The 13,993-nt window shown below is 50.8% G+C and overlaps 3 protein-coding genes across 3 annotated transcripts; all 3 read left to right on the top strand.

The window, feature by feature from the left end:
- Window positions 1-527: 527 nt before the first annotated feature.
- HOO65_020845 (putative metallopeptidase protein) lies at window positions 528-2,771 on the top strand (the record flags this gene model as incomplete). Its single annotated transcript, XM_071006528.1, has 3 exons — window positions 528-1,250; window positions 1,314-2,419; window positions 2,498-2,771. 3 exons carry the CDS (start codon window positions 528-530, stop codon window positions 2,769-2,771), a joined length of 2,103 nt encoding a protein of 700 aa, XP_070861483.1.
- Window positions 2,772-3,464: 693 nt separating this feature from the next.
- On the top strand, window positions 3,465-6,666 carry HOO65_020846 (Protein bir1; the record flags this gene model as incomplete). Its single annotated transcript, XM_071006379.1, has 3 exons — window positions 3,465-3,602; window positions 3,709-4,112; window positions 4,179-6,666. 3 exons carry the CDS (start codon window positions 3,465-3,467, stop codon window positions 6,664-6,666), a joined length of 3,030 nt encoding a protein of 1,009 aa, XP_070861484.1.
- Window positions 6,667-12,161: 5,495 nt separating this feature from the next.
- HOO65_020847 (uncharacterized protein) lies at window positions 12,162-13,914 on the top strand (the record flags this gene model as incomplete). The annotated part of the gene is made up of 4 exons (XM_071006649.1): window positions 12,162-12,317; window positions 12,391-12,435; window positions 12,500-12,705; window positions 12,786-13,914. The coding sequence occupies 4 exons, from the start codon at window positions 12,162-12,164 to the stop codon at window positions 13,912-13,914; spliced, it is 1,536 nt and encodes a 511-aa protein (XP_070861485.1).
- Window positions 13,915-13,993: the final 79 nt, after the last annotated feature.

The raw sequence follows: 13,993 nt of genomic DNA on the forward strand, positions 1-13,993 counted from the left end.
GGTGCCTTCCTCATCGGCCTCTTGTTGACTTTTTTTGCTTCCTCAATCAGATTTGCCCCTCAAAGCTTCCCTCCTTCATCCTCCTCCATCCCTCCATATCTACCACTCGCTCGCCCCTTGTATAAAGCTCAACTCACCAAAAACCCAATCGACCAAGATTCAGCCCTGCGCCGAGATCCCATTCACCCAATTCTATCGCTTCATAGCTTGATTTTAGTAGCACCAGTTTCTGCTTTGCATCAAGCCACCTCGACCTGACCGCTCCATAGCCCCATTCACAGCTAAAGTTATCTACGCTGGCGTCCAACAGCCCCCCTCCGTCTCGCTCTTGCCGCCCCTCCTCTTCACCTTCCATCTGTAAGAGTCGGCCGATTTTCTTGGTTGCTCTTTTCTTCCTATTTCTCAGTATATTCACCACCGTGGCTACGTCAAGACCCTTTAGTCGCCTGAGCTCTGTGCTGGGCCAGCTGCAACTGAGCGGAATTTCAGTCTCCCGTCCATATTCCTCGTTCCCAACCTTCTCCAAGATGATTCCCCCACAGCATCAGAAACCTCCCCAAGCTCCACCGCTGTTCACTGGCACGAAAGAGTCCATTATTTCAGATTCTAAGGCCATGTGCGCCGTTACCCGTGGCCTTCTTGACAAGCTTGTGTCTGAGATCAGCTTGGATGATGCCAACTTCAACAACACCATTGTCCCGCAGATCCACGACGAGAACAAGGCATCCAATGCCCATATTCTGGGCTTCTACCAGTATGTCTCGCCTAATGCCGAGCTCCGCGCCGCCTCGACCGAGGCCGAAGCTCTGTTGGATGACTTTTCTATCGAGATGGGTATGCGTGAGGATGTTTTCAAGCTTGTTGACGCCGTCTACTCGCGCCGAGAGACGGAGAAGCTAGACGGCGAGAGCCTGCGTTTTATCGAAAAGGAACGCAAGGCCTTCATAAAAAACGGACTGTCGCTACCTGCAGGCGCCGTACGCGATCGCTTCAAGGAGATCAAGAAACGTCTCAGCACCCTGGGAATTGAGTTCAATAAGAGACTAACCGAAGAGAATGGTGGTGTCTGGCTTACTGCAGAGGAGCTGGACGGTGTTCCTAAGAATGTGGTCGACAACCTGGAAAAGGGTGCTGGCGAGAACGAGGGCAAGCTCAAGTTGACTTTCAAGTACACTGATATCTTCCCTTCCCTTAAATTTGCTACAAACCCCGAGACTCGTCGTCGTATTTTTGTGGCCAATGAGAACAAGGTATGGCCCAAATTAGATGAACCACTTAGAAACCCTGACCACTAACATAGGAATGACTTGCAGTGTAATGACAACGTTGCCCTTTTCAAAGAAACTATTTCTCTTCGCGACGAGGCCGCTCGTATGCTAGGATACCCTGACCATGCTACTATGGTTATTGAGGATAAGATGACAAAGACCCCCAAACTTGTCCATGAGTTCCTCGGTGATCTGCGGTCTCGCCTAGCTGACGGCGGAAGGAAAGAAATTGATCACCTGCTGGAACTCAAGAAGCAGGACGTGGAGTCCCGTGGTATCCAGTTTGACAACAAGTACTTCCTGTGGGATCACCGCTACTACGATCGCCTGATGATTGAGAAGGAGTACAGCATTGATGAAAACTTGATTGCTGAGTACTTCCCTCTGCAGAGCACCATTGCCGGTATGCTCAAGATCTTTGAGGAACTCATGGGCTTTTCTTTCCATGAGCTAGACGCTACCGAGCGCAGTCGCCTTAGTCCCACCGGCGACGGGAAGGATATTTCGTGGCACGAGGATGTGATTATCTTCAGTGTCTGGAATGACGCTAGCGAGGGCGACGGCTTTGTCGGCTACCTATACCTAGATTTGCATCCCCGTGCTGGAAAGTATGGCCACGCTGCCAACTTCAACTTGCAGTCTGGGTTTGTCAAGGAGGACGGTTCACGTCAGTATCCCGCCACTGCTCTAGTATGCAACTTCAGCAAGCCTACGGCCACTCGTCCTTCGCTCCTCAAGCACGATGAGGTTGTGACTCTGTTCCATGAGCTTGGCCACGGTATCCATGATCTTGCTGGGCGTGTCAAGTACAGCCGCTTCCACGGTACCAACACCGTAGGCGACTTTGTCGAGGCTCCTTCTCAGATGCTAGAGAACTGGTGCTGGACACCGGAAGTACTCAAGCGCCTATCAAAGCATGTCGAGACTGGCGAGCCGATCCCTGAGGATTTGATCAAGAAGCTGATTTCAACCAAGCATGTAAACGGTGCTTTAGCCAACCTTCGCCAGCTGCACTTTGGTATTTTTGACATGACTGTGCATACCCCCAAGTCTCATGCCGACATTGAGAAGCTTGACACTTCCAAGACATACAACGAGCTGCGTGCGAGCATCTGCCACCTACAGGGCCCCGATTCTCTAGGCGAGAATAGGTATGAAAATCCGCTAGTCTCACATTACATTACCGAAATTTCCAATGAATCTTTGCTAACCGGCTATGATGTACACAGCGACTGGGGCCATGGTGAAGCCACCTTTGGCCACTTAATGGGCGGATACGATGCTGGATACTACGGCTACTTGTCGTCTCAGGTTTACTCAACCGATATGTTCTACTCGGTGTTCAAGAACGATCCTATGAATGCAGCTGAGGGTCGTCGTTACCGTCACACTGTCTTGGAAAAGGGTGGCAGTCAAGACGAAATGAAAACGCTAGAGCAGTTCCTAGGTCGCAAACCCAACTCAGAGGCCTTTTACCACGAGCTTGGAATCCCCTCTGCGTAGACGTACAGTGGGTGGGAGAGAAGGCTCAGCCAACAAGCACAACCATATCAAACCATCAAACCAAAGCATTCGTAATAGATAGGGCAGTACGACATTCTGCAATTATGATTACCCATCCCATACTTTTTTTGCATCCCTTCCTTTGACTCTTTTTTTTTGCCGTAGTCCTTTGCGTGTTAATGTGATGGATGGATGGAGAAGGCGGTGAGTGGAAAGTAAACAAAACGCGACTGAACCAACCAATCAAAAAAACCCCACAAAACAAACGAGGGCATGTGCTGGGAACGTCAACATCGATTATCTTCTACCTCTTTGATTAACAGGGTAAAGGCTTCAAAGAAGAGTAACTTGGGACGAACATATACATGCTGCGATAAGAGCTATCTCCACGCCGTATTTATCTGTATCTATTTCCAATTCTTTCTTGATTCTTCGGATTTGACGTTACGCGACCATTTTATCCCCTGACCCTACTTCCTTTACGGAACACGAGCGAGATTCCATCACACGCTGCACGAGAACGACTTGGCTAGTTTTTCCAGTGACGATACATCGCCACGATACAGGAAAATATATCTTTCATAATTCGCCGCTCCTCGGTCACCCGTAGATATCAAGATAAACCCCCACCATCTCGCCAAACCCTTTACGTATTCTAGCCTACCTCCTAGCGATCTGGGCAGGTGACTTACCATGGTCTGTCACGAAGACTTTGTGACATACGATGCCAGATTGGCATCGTTCACAAACCCCAAAAAGCGTGCGATTACAGCCAATGGAAGAGCAGGCAAGATCATGCGATGGCCGCACGGATCAATCCGCCCCGAAGATGTAAGCTGAAATCCCTACTTTTCATGGCCAGCTTCAAGTCAGCCTGATGGATGCAAATTCAACTACTCGCTTTAGGGCCAACAATATTCCATACTGACAAATACAGATGGCTGCTGCCGGCATGTTTTTTGATCCCGCGACTACGAATCCCGACCACACGATATGCTTCCACTGCGGCAAGGGGCTAGACGGCTGGGAAAATGGTGATAACCCGTTCGATGAGCACCTGACACACTCGCGCTCATGCGGTTGGGCGATTCTTAAGGCTGTAGAGTTTGGCGTAGACAGGTATGATCAGCTGGATCCCATGGATCCCGGTCTAGTCGAGGCCCGACGAGAGACTTTTGCAGGCTTGTGGCCTCATGAAGATAAAAAGGGATGGAAATGCAAAACCAAGCAGCTTGTAGAAAGCGGCTGGGTGTATACTCCAACACTTGAGTCTAATGATATGGCGACATGTCTGTACTGCAGTCTAGCTCTAGATGGATGGGAGCCTGGGGACAAGCCCATGTGAGTAACGTTATTGTTAATGCTAGCCAATGTCCATGCGAGCACACGCTAACAATCACCCTCCAGTAACGAACACGAAAGTCGCAGTGCAAGTTGCCCTGTAATCCTTGCGCTTAAGCGCAACAAGAAATCACGAACCAAGAACTCGACACTAGGCAACACTTCGCTTCTCTCTTTGCAATCCAATGCAACTTACATGTCGGAGCAGCCTTCGATGGATATAGTGGCTGAGCCTGAAGACAGTGTAATGACGACCACCTCGACGACTTCTAAGAAACCGACTCGAGCAAAAAAGTCAACTACAACTACCAAAGGGCGCAAAGCAAAGGTGAAGAAAGAGGAATCAGCTGAGCCAGAACCCATGGATGCGGAACAGGATAACCAACTGGAGCCTGAGCCTGGACTAGTGCTTTTACCAGCGCCCATACCTGCACCTGCGCCTGCGCCTGCGCCTGCGCCTGCGCCTGCGCCTGCACCTGCACCTGCACCTGCACCACGGAAAAGAGCAACAGTGAACAAACGAACAAGCGAAGCCATGGAGGATTCGGCAATGACTGAGGCCGAGGCCCCAGCACCCAAGAAGAAGACGCGCGGACGGGCAGTGAGTCCGGCTGCTACATCCCTTACAGAGGATATTCCCTTGTTGCAAGTCGAGCCACCGACGAAGAAGAGTGGCAACAGAAAAGCTGCGCCAAGACAGTCAACCCGCTCTAGTCGAGAACGAGAGTCAAGCAACGCCTCATTTATGTCGGCCATTTCGACTACACAAACACAATCCATGCTGGAAGATATCCCGGACGATGAGGAGATTGATAAACAGCTAGAGGCTGATCTTGAAAGATTTACGGACCATGAAGATCTCAGTGCCGATTCCGACTCTGAGCGACGGTCACGCTCTCGAGTCGAAAGCTACCAACCAGCTCAAACGGCTCAAGTGCAAGAAGTCAAAAGCCCTGTTCGCGATGTGCCAAGCAACTATGCGATGTTTGACCCGTCACCGGCCGTATTTGAACAGGATGTTGAGGCGGAAATGAAGGCCATGGAGGTTGAGATGAGAGCGTCAAGGGCCAAAAAAATCGAAGTCAAGCCCCGCTATGAATTGGAACCAGAGTACGAGGCGGAGCCTGAACCTGGGCCTGAGCCTGAGCCTGAGCTACAGCCAGTGCCCCCTAAGAAAGGACGCAAAGCTGCGGCATCCCGCAAAGTCTCGAAAACAAAGAGCGCTAAGGATACCTTGGAACCAGCATCTGAAGCTGAGCCGTCTTCCGCTGTAGTACCCATGGAAGAACAAGTACTTCCCGAACGGCCTGCTATCACTTCGAATATTCACCAAGATGGGGATGAGCTTGCCGGTAGTACCAATGGAACATCAGCCACGGTTATTAAGAAAACTACGACTGTGTCGGCCTCATCCAAGAAGAGCAAGGCTAAGCAAACAAACAAGCAAAAGCCCATAAGCGACACCACTGACGAAGGCCAAGATGAACCAGAGAACCGGCCGGTACAAATAAGAGTGGCTGGCAAGGATAGTGTTGTCACTCCCGCCGCAGTAACTGAAGAGGCTGTGGATGATACCCCGCCGCCACCACCGCCACACGTCTCGCTTAAAATCAAGTCGAAAGCAAAACAGGCCAGAGAGCCTGAACCCGAACCTGAAGCTGAGCGTGAGACCGGACACGAGCCGGGAAATTTCCCAGAGTCACAAGAAAGGTCCGAGTTGGAAGTCGAGGAGCCCGAAGAACTGTCTCTACCAATACAAGGAAAAGCTACACCACCATCCCGGCCAGCCACCGCGTCCTCTATTCCAAGACCACTGCCTCAGTCTCCTCGACGAACACAAGCACAAACACAACAGGCAAATACACAGACACAGACAAAAGCACAGACGCAACCCCACCCTACGTCCTCACCAATAGCCCTACGCTCATCCCCCCGTCTCCGACATGCCATTGCTCTGTCACCGTCCCAATCCCCACAGGCATCTGATGCAGAAATTAAGCCCCCCTTGTCCATCTCGGGGGTCCTGAACTTACCGCTTAAAAAGGTTGTACTAGCTCCGCCAGCCGAGAATGTTGGTGCTAGTGCTATGGCCCTAGATACGTCAGCTAGTGAAGCAACACCACATCATGTCCACTCTGGAAGTCACGTAGCACTTGTCCCTATGGGGTCACCCGGTAAACGCACCGTGATGACAAATATCCGTACGGTTAGTACCCCGTGGGCGAGCATTGACGTAGACCAGCTATTTGACGACTTTGCAGCTGGAGCACACGGCAGTAATACGACGGGAAAAGACGCCGAACAAAAGGAACGAGAAGGGGGGGATGCTGCGCTTGCAGAGACTGCCATTGCTAGTTCAGCAGCATGGATAGACCTACTCCAGGCCGACCAACTGAGTGCATCAGAGAAAGACATGACTGTTGAGCAGTGGATACATCATAATGCTGCGATGGCAGAGAAGAAGATGAGACAGGAGTGCGAGGCCATGGTGAGCCGGTTTGAGAGCGAAGGGAGCAAGGCAATGAGGGTACTGGAGGGTCTAGTTACAGAGTAGAGGAGAAAGAGAAGGGGCGAGAGTCTAAGGGGGACGTAAGCAGTTGCACTGGGCTGGAACGAAGGTTTGTACTTGGGCTAAATTCTTTTAGGTTCATCTTTTGTTGTGTTGTAAGATTCACCATTATTTGCTTCCGTGAGAGAACTTTTGTGAGTGAGTGAATAAGCCAGTGAGCAAGTGGTATGCAAGCACCGCGCTATCAATGGGGAAATTCTGGACAAGAACGGGGAAGCATAAGGCCCGACTTTGTATGGCATATAGCTTTCATCCAATAGAACCAGATGTCCCACTGTACTTCTGTTCCCACTTGTCAGAGCAAGCAAAGTCCCCAAGGTCCCATTGTGAGTTCGTCCATGCACGCACAACACCACCATAGCATTTTTGGAGAGATGGAAAGCCAGGAGCCAGGAGGTAAAAGCCAAGAGCCAAGACTCTGGGGCAAAGACGGCAACACACGCACAAACGGAGAGAGACAGACACGCGCGGTACAAGAGAAGGAGATGCCAAGTATGGTGCCGAGGTATCGGCATCGGACCAAGGGTGATATGAAGAGGGGAAAGTATACTGAGGGGGGGGAGGAGAGAAGGCGTGCAAGAAGCCAAGAAAGCAAGAAGACACATGGAGAGACGGTGAGAAAACGAAGAGGAAACGAGGCGTGGCGTGGATTGTAAGTGCTTATTGGAGGGCGAGGACGGGTAAATAGGTAGCTAGACTAAAGGAGAGGTAGTGCTGCTGGGAGGAGCCAAGACATAGTAGAGACTAAGATTACGTGGGATGCTACAAGATAGACCGTTGAGTTTGAGAATGCAGCACCTATGAAGACATGGAGGTGACGCTGAGCGATATACGCACGATATTACGCGGACAGACATAAAAAAAGCAACATCCACCGTGATAAACACTCATCAACAAGTCGGTCTGCAGCATTGAGGTGTTTTTTGATCACCGCTGTTCCGTCCCATTCCATCACAAGCAGATGAGCAAAGACTACGCCCGCTCTTGCACGTAAGCGTAAAATAGCGAGTGGTTTGCCGAGGAGAGCTGCTCTAGCGCACCAAGTATTGGCCCCCAAGTCGACAGTGTGAATGAGCGTAGTGAGGGTAGGGGAATTTGGCATGAAAGCATGAGATGAGCGAGTAAGTGAGAGAGGGTCAGAGTGATATCTCACATTGATGCGAGATTTAGATATATCTGTGTGTTTGATAGAACTGTGGTTCAGTTCCCAAACAGGTCGCCGAGCCCACAGCAAAAGGACATGCTTGGAGAAAAGAACGACATAGCAATACAATGCCGACCAGCAAATAGGCCCTGGAGGCGAGGAGAGGTCAAGGGAAGGGTGTGTCGAGGAAGAGATAGGGCAGGCAGGAGGAGGTTGAATGTGCGGGCGTCAAAATAAGACAGGGAAACAGAAGAAAACAATACAAAAACAGCCAGAAAGAGAGAAAAGGGAGAAAAGAGCTTAGCTAGCACCCATCCTATCCCAGCACATATGCGAGAAAACAAAACACCCAACAGCGAATTAAATTAAAATAAGATGATCTTATCAAAATCTCAAAGCCAACCTGCAGCGTATCACAGGAATAAAAGCGGAGAAAAGGCCTTTCTTGTTATGCCAAGACAACAGCGCAAAGCTGAAGCAGGGAAAGTGCGGGGGAGCGTAGAATTGGAGTTTGGCGAGACGCCGCCTAAACCCCAACGCGTGTGCTTCCCCCGGACTTTGCTCTTGCTTTTGGAGGCATGAGGTGTGGTGGGCTACAGGGGGCCGACGTTCCACATCAAAGGTGGAGAACAGCGCAGGGAACAGGGGCCCAACAGGCCCGTGCCTAGAAATATTGGGGTAGCTAAGGCTCAGACGGCTGGCTCCCTTCAGGCTCTATTGGCCTTTTGCCCAGGCCTGGAATCTACCGTACAAGCTTAACTGTTGTTTTCTCTTGTATGGATGCCAAAATTCCTTGCTTATCTTGTCTCTTTGTAGGGCCTAGAGCCAAGAGTAGCCAAGAGCCCAGGGAGAAACAGGGGAGAAATGAAGGGCAGGAAAGGTTGGCTAACCGAGGGGCTTTAAGCGTCGTAAGCGCCTTCAATTGGTCGAGATTAGACTTAGGGTTATGACTGTAAGAGGCAGGGTTAAGCGCGGCAAGGACAGAAAAAAGTGCATGATGGGAAAACAAACTTCGCTTTTTTTTTTCAGCGTTGACAAGCGGTCGGTGCAGGCCAATTATAGGCAAACGTGGTTGAGGCTCTTCAGCCTAGAAAAGAGTCGCTCGGCATGATCAGACTGAAGAAGAGGGGCAGATGATGAGAAGACGGGGCAAGGCTGATCGGCGATAATTAACTCCGTGTAGATGGCCAGGCCATGGTATGTACATGGATTCATACATAACGCCGCCCCTCAAATTATCCAGCAGTGAGTGTTGAGCGCCATAGGCTGCCCCCCACGCCTCTTCTTGTTCTTCTCGGGCCCATGCATGCGTACTATGCTTGATACTACTGCTGTGTTTCTTCGCTGCTGGGCTGCCTGCTATAGGTTGGCGTTCTATTGGGTCGAACTGGAGGGAGAGAGAGAGAGTGCGTCAATTTCGCATGTCTCTATTCTTTTTGATCTGGCCCGCCCCCTCTTGGAAGCGACCGCGCTCTCTGGTACTTGGCTCTGATTTGTGCAGGAGTGGCTAGGGCTAAGCCAAGATTTGAATTCAGGCTGAAGTCCTCAGCAGAAGGAGTAAGAAAAGGAGGAGAGGGGGAGGACAAGAGGGACTTTTCCCTTTGATGCAGTGCCAGCCAGATCTGCAAGAGATGGGAAGAAAGAAGCAGAGGAAGGGAGGGAAAGAGGGGAGCAAATGCAACTGGTCGGCCGGCTCTTTAGTGTGTATGCACATGTGCGGTGCATGCATACGTGTACAACGGGCTGTTGTGAAGCTGCTGCTGTTGTGAAGCATTTGTGAATCTCTAGTGAGGCAGCAGTAGCAAGACGCATGCACACAGACGCAGTACACGGCACAATCAAGCGCCCCAGAGCCCCAGGGCACGCATGTACGCGCACATAACAAGATGGGAAGATAGATGGACAGATACGTGCATAGTAGATGCATAGATAACCACGCGTCCCCCCTCCACATCCACACATCTACAAACAACACGGGGGGGGGGGGCCAGTGCCGCAGATCCGACGCTCTGTTTGCTGTCTGTTCGTCAAGCCAGCCGCCCCCCGTGGTCCGAGGTCAAGGCCCTCCTCAAGGGACGGGGTCGAGAAAGAGACGGTCACTATGCTGTTGTGCCTTTTTTTTCTCTTCAAGTTGTTTGAAGCCAAGAACGTGAGACCAATTTGTTTTAGCCAGAGGATAAATTGAGGAAAAAAACAAGAAGAGCCAAGACCGCCAAGACAAGACGACACGAGATCAAGAGGAAAAGGAAAAGACGCATAATGTGGCCAAGGTGTCACTCAGGCTTGCACAAAAGGCTTGTTTCCCTTCGGGGCTTTTTTTCCCTTTCATTTTCTCTTATGTGCATTCTCTCCTTTGCTCCTCATTCTCATTATCTCTTGGCTTCTTGGCCTTCCCCCCGGCTTGGAAATCTGGGGTTGGACTGGGATCTCAATCCTCTGCTGGCGTTGATAGCAAGGAGAAACGCAGTCAGAGGAGCTTTGACGTTGACGTTGTTTCTGGACAACTCTTGGCGCTCTCAAACGGTGAAGCTTGGAGCTAGACCAAGTTCTTGCTCTGCCTTTCAGGGCAAGATATAGCGCTTCTTTTGTCTCTCTAAGTCTTGCGCTGGCTCGCCCTTATCTATCTAGTAGTATTGTGCGCTGGTGATGTTGCTTTGGCGGTTTGGTCACGAGACAACGGGGCTCGGAAGTCTTTCCTATTTCGAGAAAAGGAGAGAGAAAACAGAAAAGACAAGAAACAGCGCAAAGGAGTAGGAGCAGCAAAACAAAGAAAAGGCCGCACTATCGCAGCAGAAGAAGGGGAAGATGGAGATATATGAGCAGGGTCCTTAGGGTTTGGCAAAACCCTAGTGAAGCAGTGTAAGTCGCAAGCAATAATGTTCTTGGGGGTGTGTGAGACTAGGCCGGACACAACATGAAAACATGTTTATGATGCCAGAGGCTCTACATCATCGCTGCCTAGATAAAGGACGAGATAGCAGCAGAGAGAGCGTAAGACAGGGCTCGGTGTTGCACCCAGCCTTGCATAGGCGCTGATTGGCTGGCGAGGGGGTGCTGCTATTTGCAGCAGACTGCTTGCAGACAAAGGGTCTATTCTCGCCTGTTCATGCCACTTTATGGGGAAATGAGTGAGTGGACTAGTGAGTGAGTGAGCGGTAGCTGAATGGATGAGTGAATATCAGCATAAGTGTGAGGTGAGAGAGCATGAGTGAGCCTTGTCTGTGTATATGAAAAGTCTCAGTCTGTGTGATGCATCAAGTGGCTGGATGTTCCTCTCCCCCCCCCCCCCAAATACCCAAGCACCCTGGAACCCAGACACATAAGACGAGCTTAATTCAAGCTTAATCGGAATGTTTTATTTATCCTCCATTTTATTCATGCCGTGCTTCTGGGTGTTTTTTGCTCTCGGTCTCAAGCCCACTAGCCCTAGATTGAGTCTAGCCCCGGGTAGCCAGCTGGCCTGGGGCTTTGCTCTCTTGCCTCTTGCCTCTGGCCTGTATCTGCATCTCTGTCTCTGTAGAGTCTCTTCTTGTCTCCAGTTGCTGTTGTTTCGGTTGCGCTTCAAGGCCAAGAGCAAGAAGGAGGAGAAGGAGGATTAGGAGGAGGAAGAGGAAGCATACGGACGAGGACCACGGCACAAATGAGAAAACAAAAAAAGGAAAAAAAAAGAAAAAAGCTAGAAGAGCAAACCCAAACCGCCAAGATATTTAGAGTGAAAAAAAAAGACCGGGCTCAACATAAGTGACATGACGTTTCGATGCTGGGCGGGCAAAGCAGAGAGAAATAAACATGGGAGGAGAGGGACCTCAGAGCTCGATATTGGGAGACGTGTTGATGTATAAAGCTTGTCTGCAAGCCCACCTCGTCCTTTTCCTTCTGTTCTTCCTGTCTCCATGTTCCACATGCCCTTCTTCTTTTCCTTCGTATCCTCCTTCTTATCTCTGTCTTCGCCTCTGCCTTTGACCTGGTCTTGATCTGCTCCCTCGCCCTCTCCATTCCTGTAGCTTGCTAGATCTACGTTTCCTCTTTTCCTCTTTCTGTCTGTCTGCTTTCGTACAAAGGCCGCTTGCCGCCCTTTTCTCTCGCCTAATTTTGCCTCCCTATTAGCTGGAAGCTTGTGCTTTTATTGTTACCTTTTTTGTTTCCTTTTTTGCCTTCAAGCTAGAAGCTTGTATATATATATTACCCACATCGCCTCTCACTCTTCCCCTTTCTGGTGCTTTCACTTAGTCTTGCCACATCGAGGACTTTGTCTTTGCTTCCGTTTTTTAGTCTGGTTCGTTCTATATTGACCTCCTTTCTTCGAATCTGTTCCTGCTAGCGAGTCTTCTTCACCATGACTCGGGACATTGCTCGCACCGGAAGCGGTGATGAAAGCGGCTCCGGCCTTGAGAAGCCGGCCTTCTCGCAGCAGGAGGTCAGAGCTGGCGTTATCCAATCGGACTTGGTTGATCCGGATGCTGGCAAGAGCGATGAGGAACGTGCTATGTTGGTAAGTCGCTGAATAGTACCCGTCTGCCTGTATGCTATGTTATACAAGTTTCTAATGCTGTTTTGCTCTATAGGACCGCAAGCTTATGCGCAAGCTTGACTGGACACTGATGCCCTGGGTGAGTCCCCTTCTACACTCATGCTGTCCGTCGATTGGCCGACTAATCCTTTTTTGCAATCTAGCTCTGTTTCCTCTATCTCATCTCCTTCCTGGACCGTACCAACATCGGCAATGCCAAAGTTGCCCACTTGACCAAGGACATTCCTATGAGCACTTCCCGCTTCAACGATACTCTTACAATCTTCTTTGTTTCCTACAGCTTGTTCGAGCCTCTGGCTAATGTGCTGCTGAAGCGGATGCGCCCATCCATCTTCATTCCTATGATCATGTAAGTCTGCTCATGCACCTACCTAGCCAGCTTCCCTTTGCTACTGTGTGTAGTTACTTACAATCAACCGTCTGCTGTAGGTTCTTCTGGGGCTGCACTATGCTGGGCATGGGCTTTATTCACAACTGGGAGGGTCTCATGGCCTCGCGCTTCTTCCTCGGTCTGACTGAAGCCGGCTTGTTCCCCGGTGTGTCCTACTATCTATCTTGCTGGTACAAGCGCAGCGAGTTTGGCTCTCGCCTGGCCATTTTCTTTTCTGCCGCTGCCATCGCCGGATCGTTCGGTGGTCTGCTGGCCGCAGCCATCTCCAAGATGGACGGCATCGGTGGCAAGCATGGCTGGGCCTGGATCTTCATCCTTGAGGGTCTGTTGACCATTGTCGTTGGTCTGCTGTCGTTCTTCTTTGTGCACGACTTCCCCCATGAGGCCAAGTTCCTGACTGATGAAGAGCGCGCTCGTGTGCTATACCGTCTTAGCCTCGACAACCAGAGCTCCATTGACGAGAAGTTCCAGTACAAGTTCCTTTGGCAGTCGCTGACTGACTGGAAGACCTATGTTGGTATGCTCATGTACATGGGAGCCCTGATGCCCATGTACTCCTTCTCGCTATTCCTGCCCACCATCATTAGCAGCATGAGCTTCACTACTCCCGACAGCATCATTCGCAACCAGCTGCTTAGTGTGCCGCCCTACATTTTGGCCGCCGCCAACACGATGATTTGCGGTCTGTGGTCTGATCGTCTGGGCCGCCGTGGTGTCTTCCAGACGCCTCTGGGCCTGCTGGCTATCGCTGGCTTCCTGATGGTCATGATATCCACCAGCCCCTCGGTACAGTACACTGGTACCTTCCTTGCTGCAGCCGGAACATATGCGCTGATTCCTATCTCGCTTGCTTGGGTGGCTAACAACATTGAGGGAATGTACAAGCGTGGTATCACCATGGGTCTGGTTGTTGGCTGGGGTAACCTCAACGGTATTGTGTCTAGTAACGTGTACTTTGACGGCCCGCGCTTCTTCCAAGGCCATGGTGTCGTGCTGGGCTACTTTTCTATCTGCACCATCTTTGGTAGCTCGTTGATGATGTACATGCTGAACCGCGAGAACAACCTGAGACGTGAGGGCAAGAGAGACCACTGGATAGCCGGCAAGAGCGAACAGGAGATTGCTGAGATGGGTGACAACCGCCCTGACTTCCACTATGTCATATAGGGAGGGGTACTCGCGAGATCTGTGGCCCACCGCAAAATAGGGTTTTAATATAGGGAGGGGCTTGGGGGGGGGGGGGGAT

The sequence above is a fragment of the Ceratocystis lukuohia genome (genome assembly GCF_044167205.1).
Source record: "Ceratocystis lukuohia strain C4212 chromosome Unknown Supercontig2_pilon, whole genome shotgun sequence".
Taxonomy (NCBI): Eukaryota; Fungi; Ascomycota; class Sordariomycetes; order Microascales; family Ceratocystidaceae; genus Ceratocystis; species Ceratocystis lukuohia.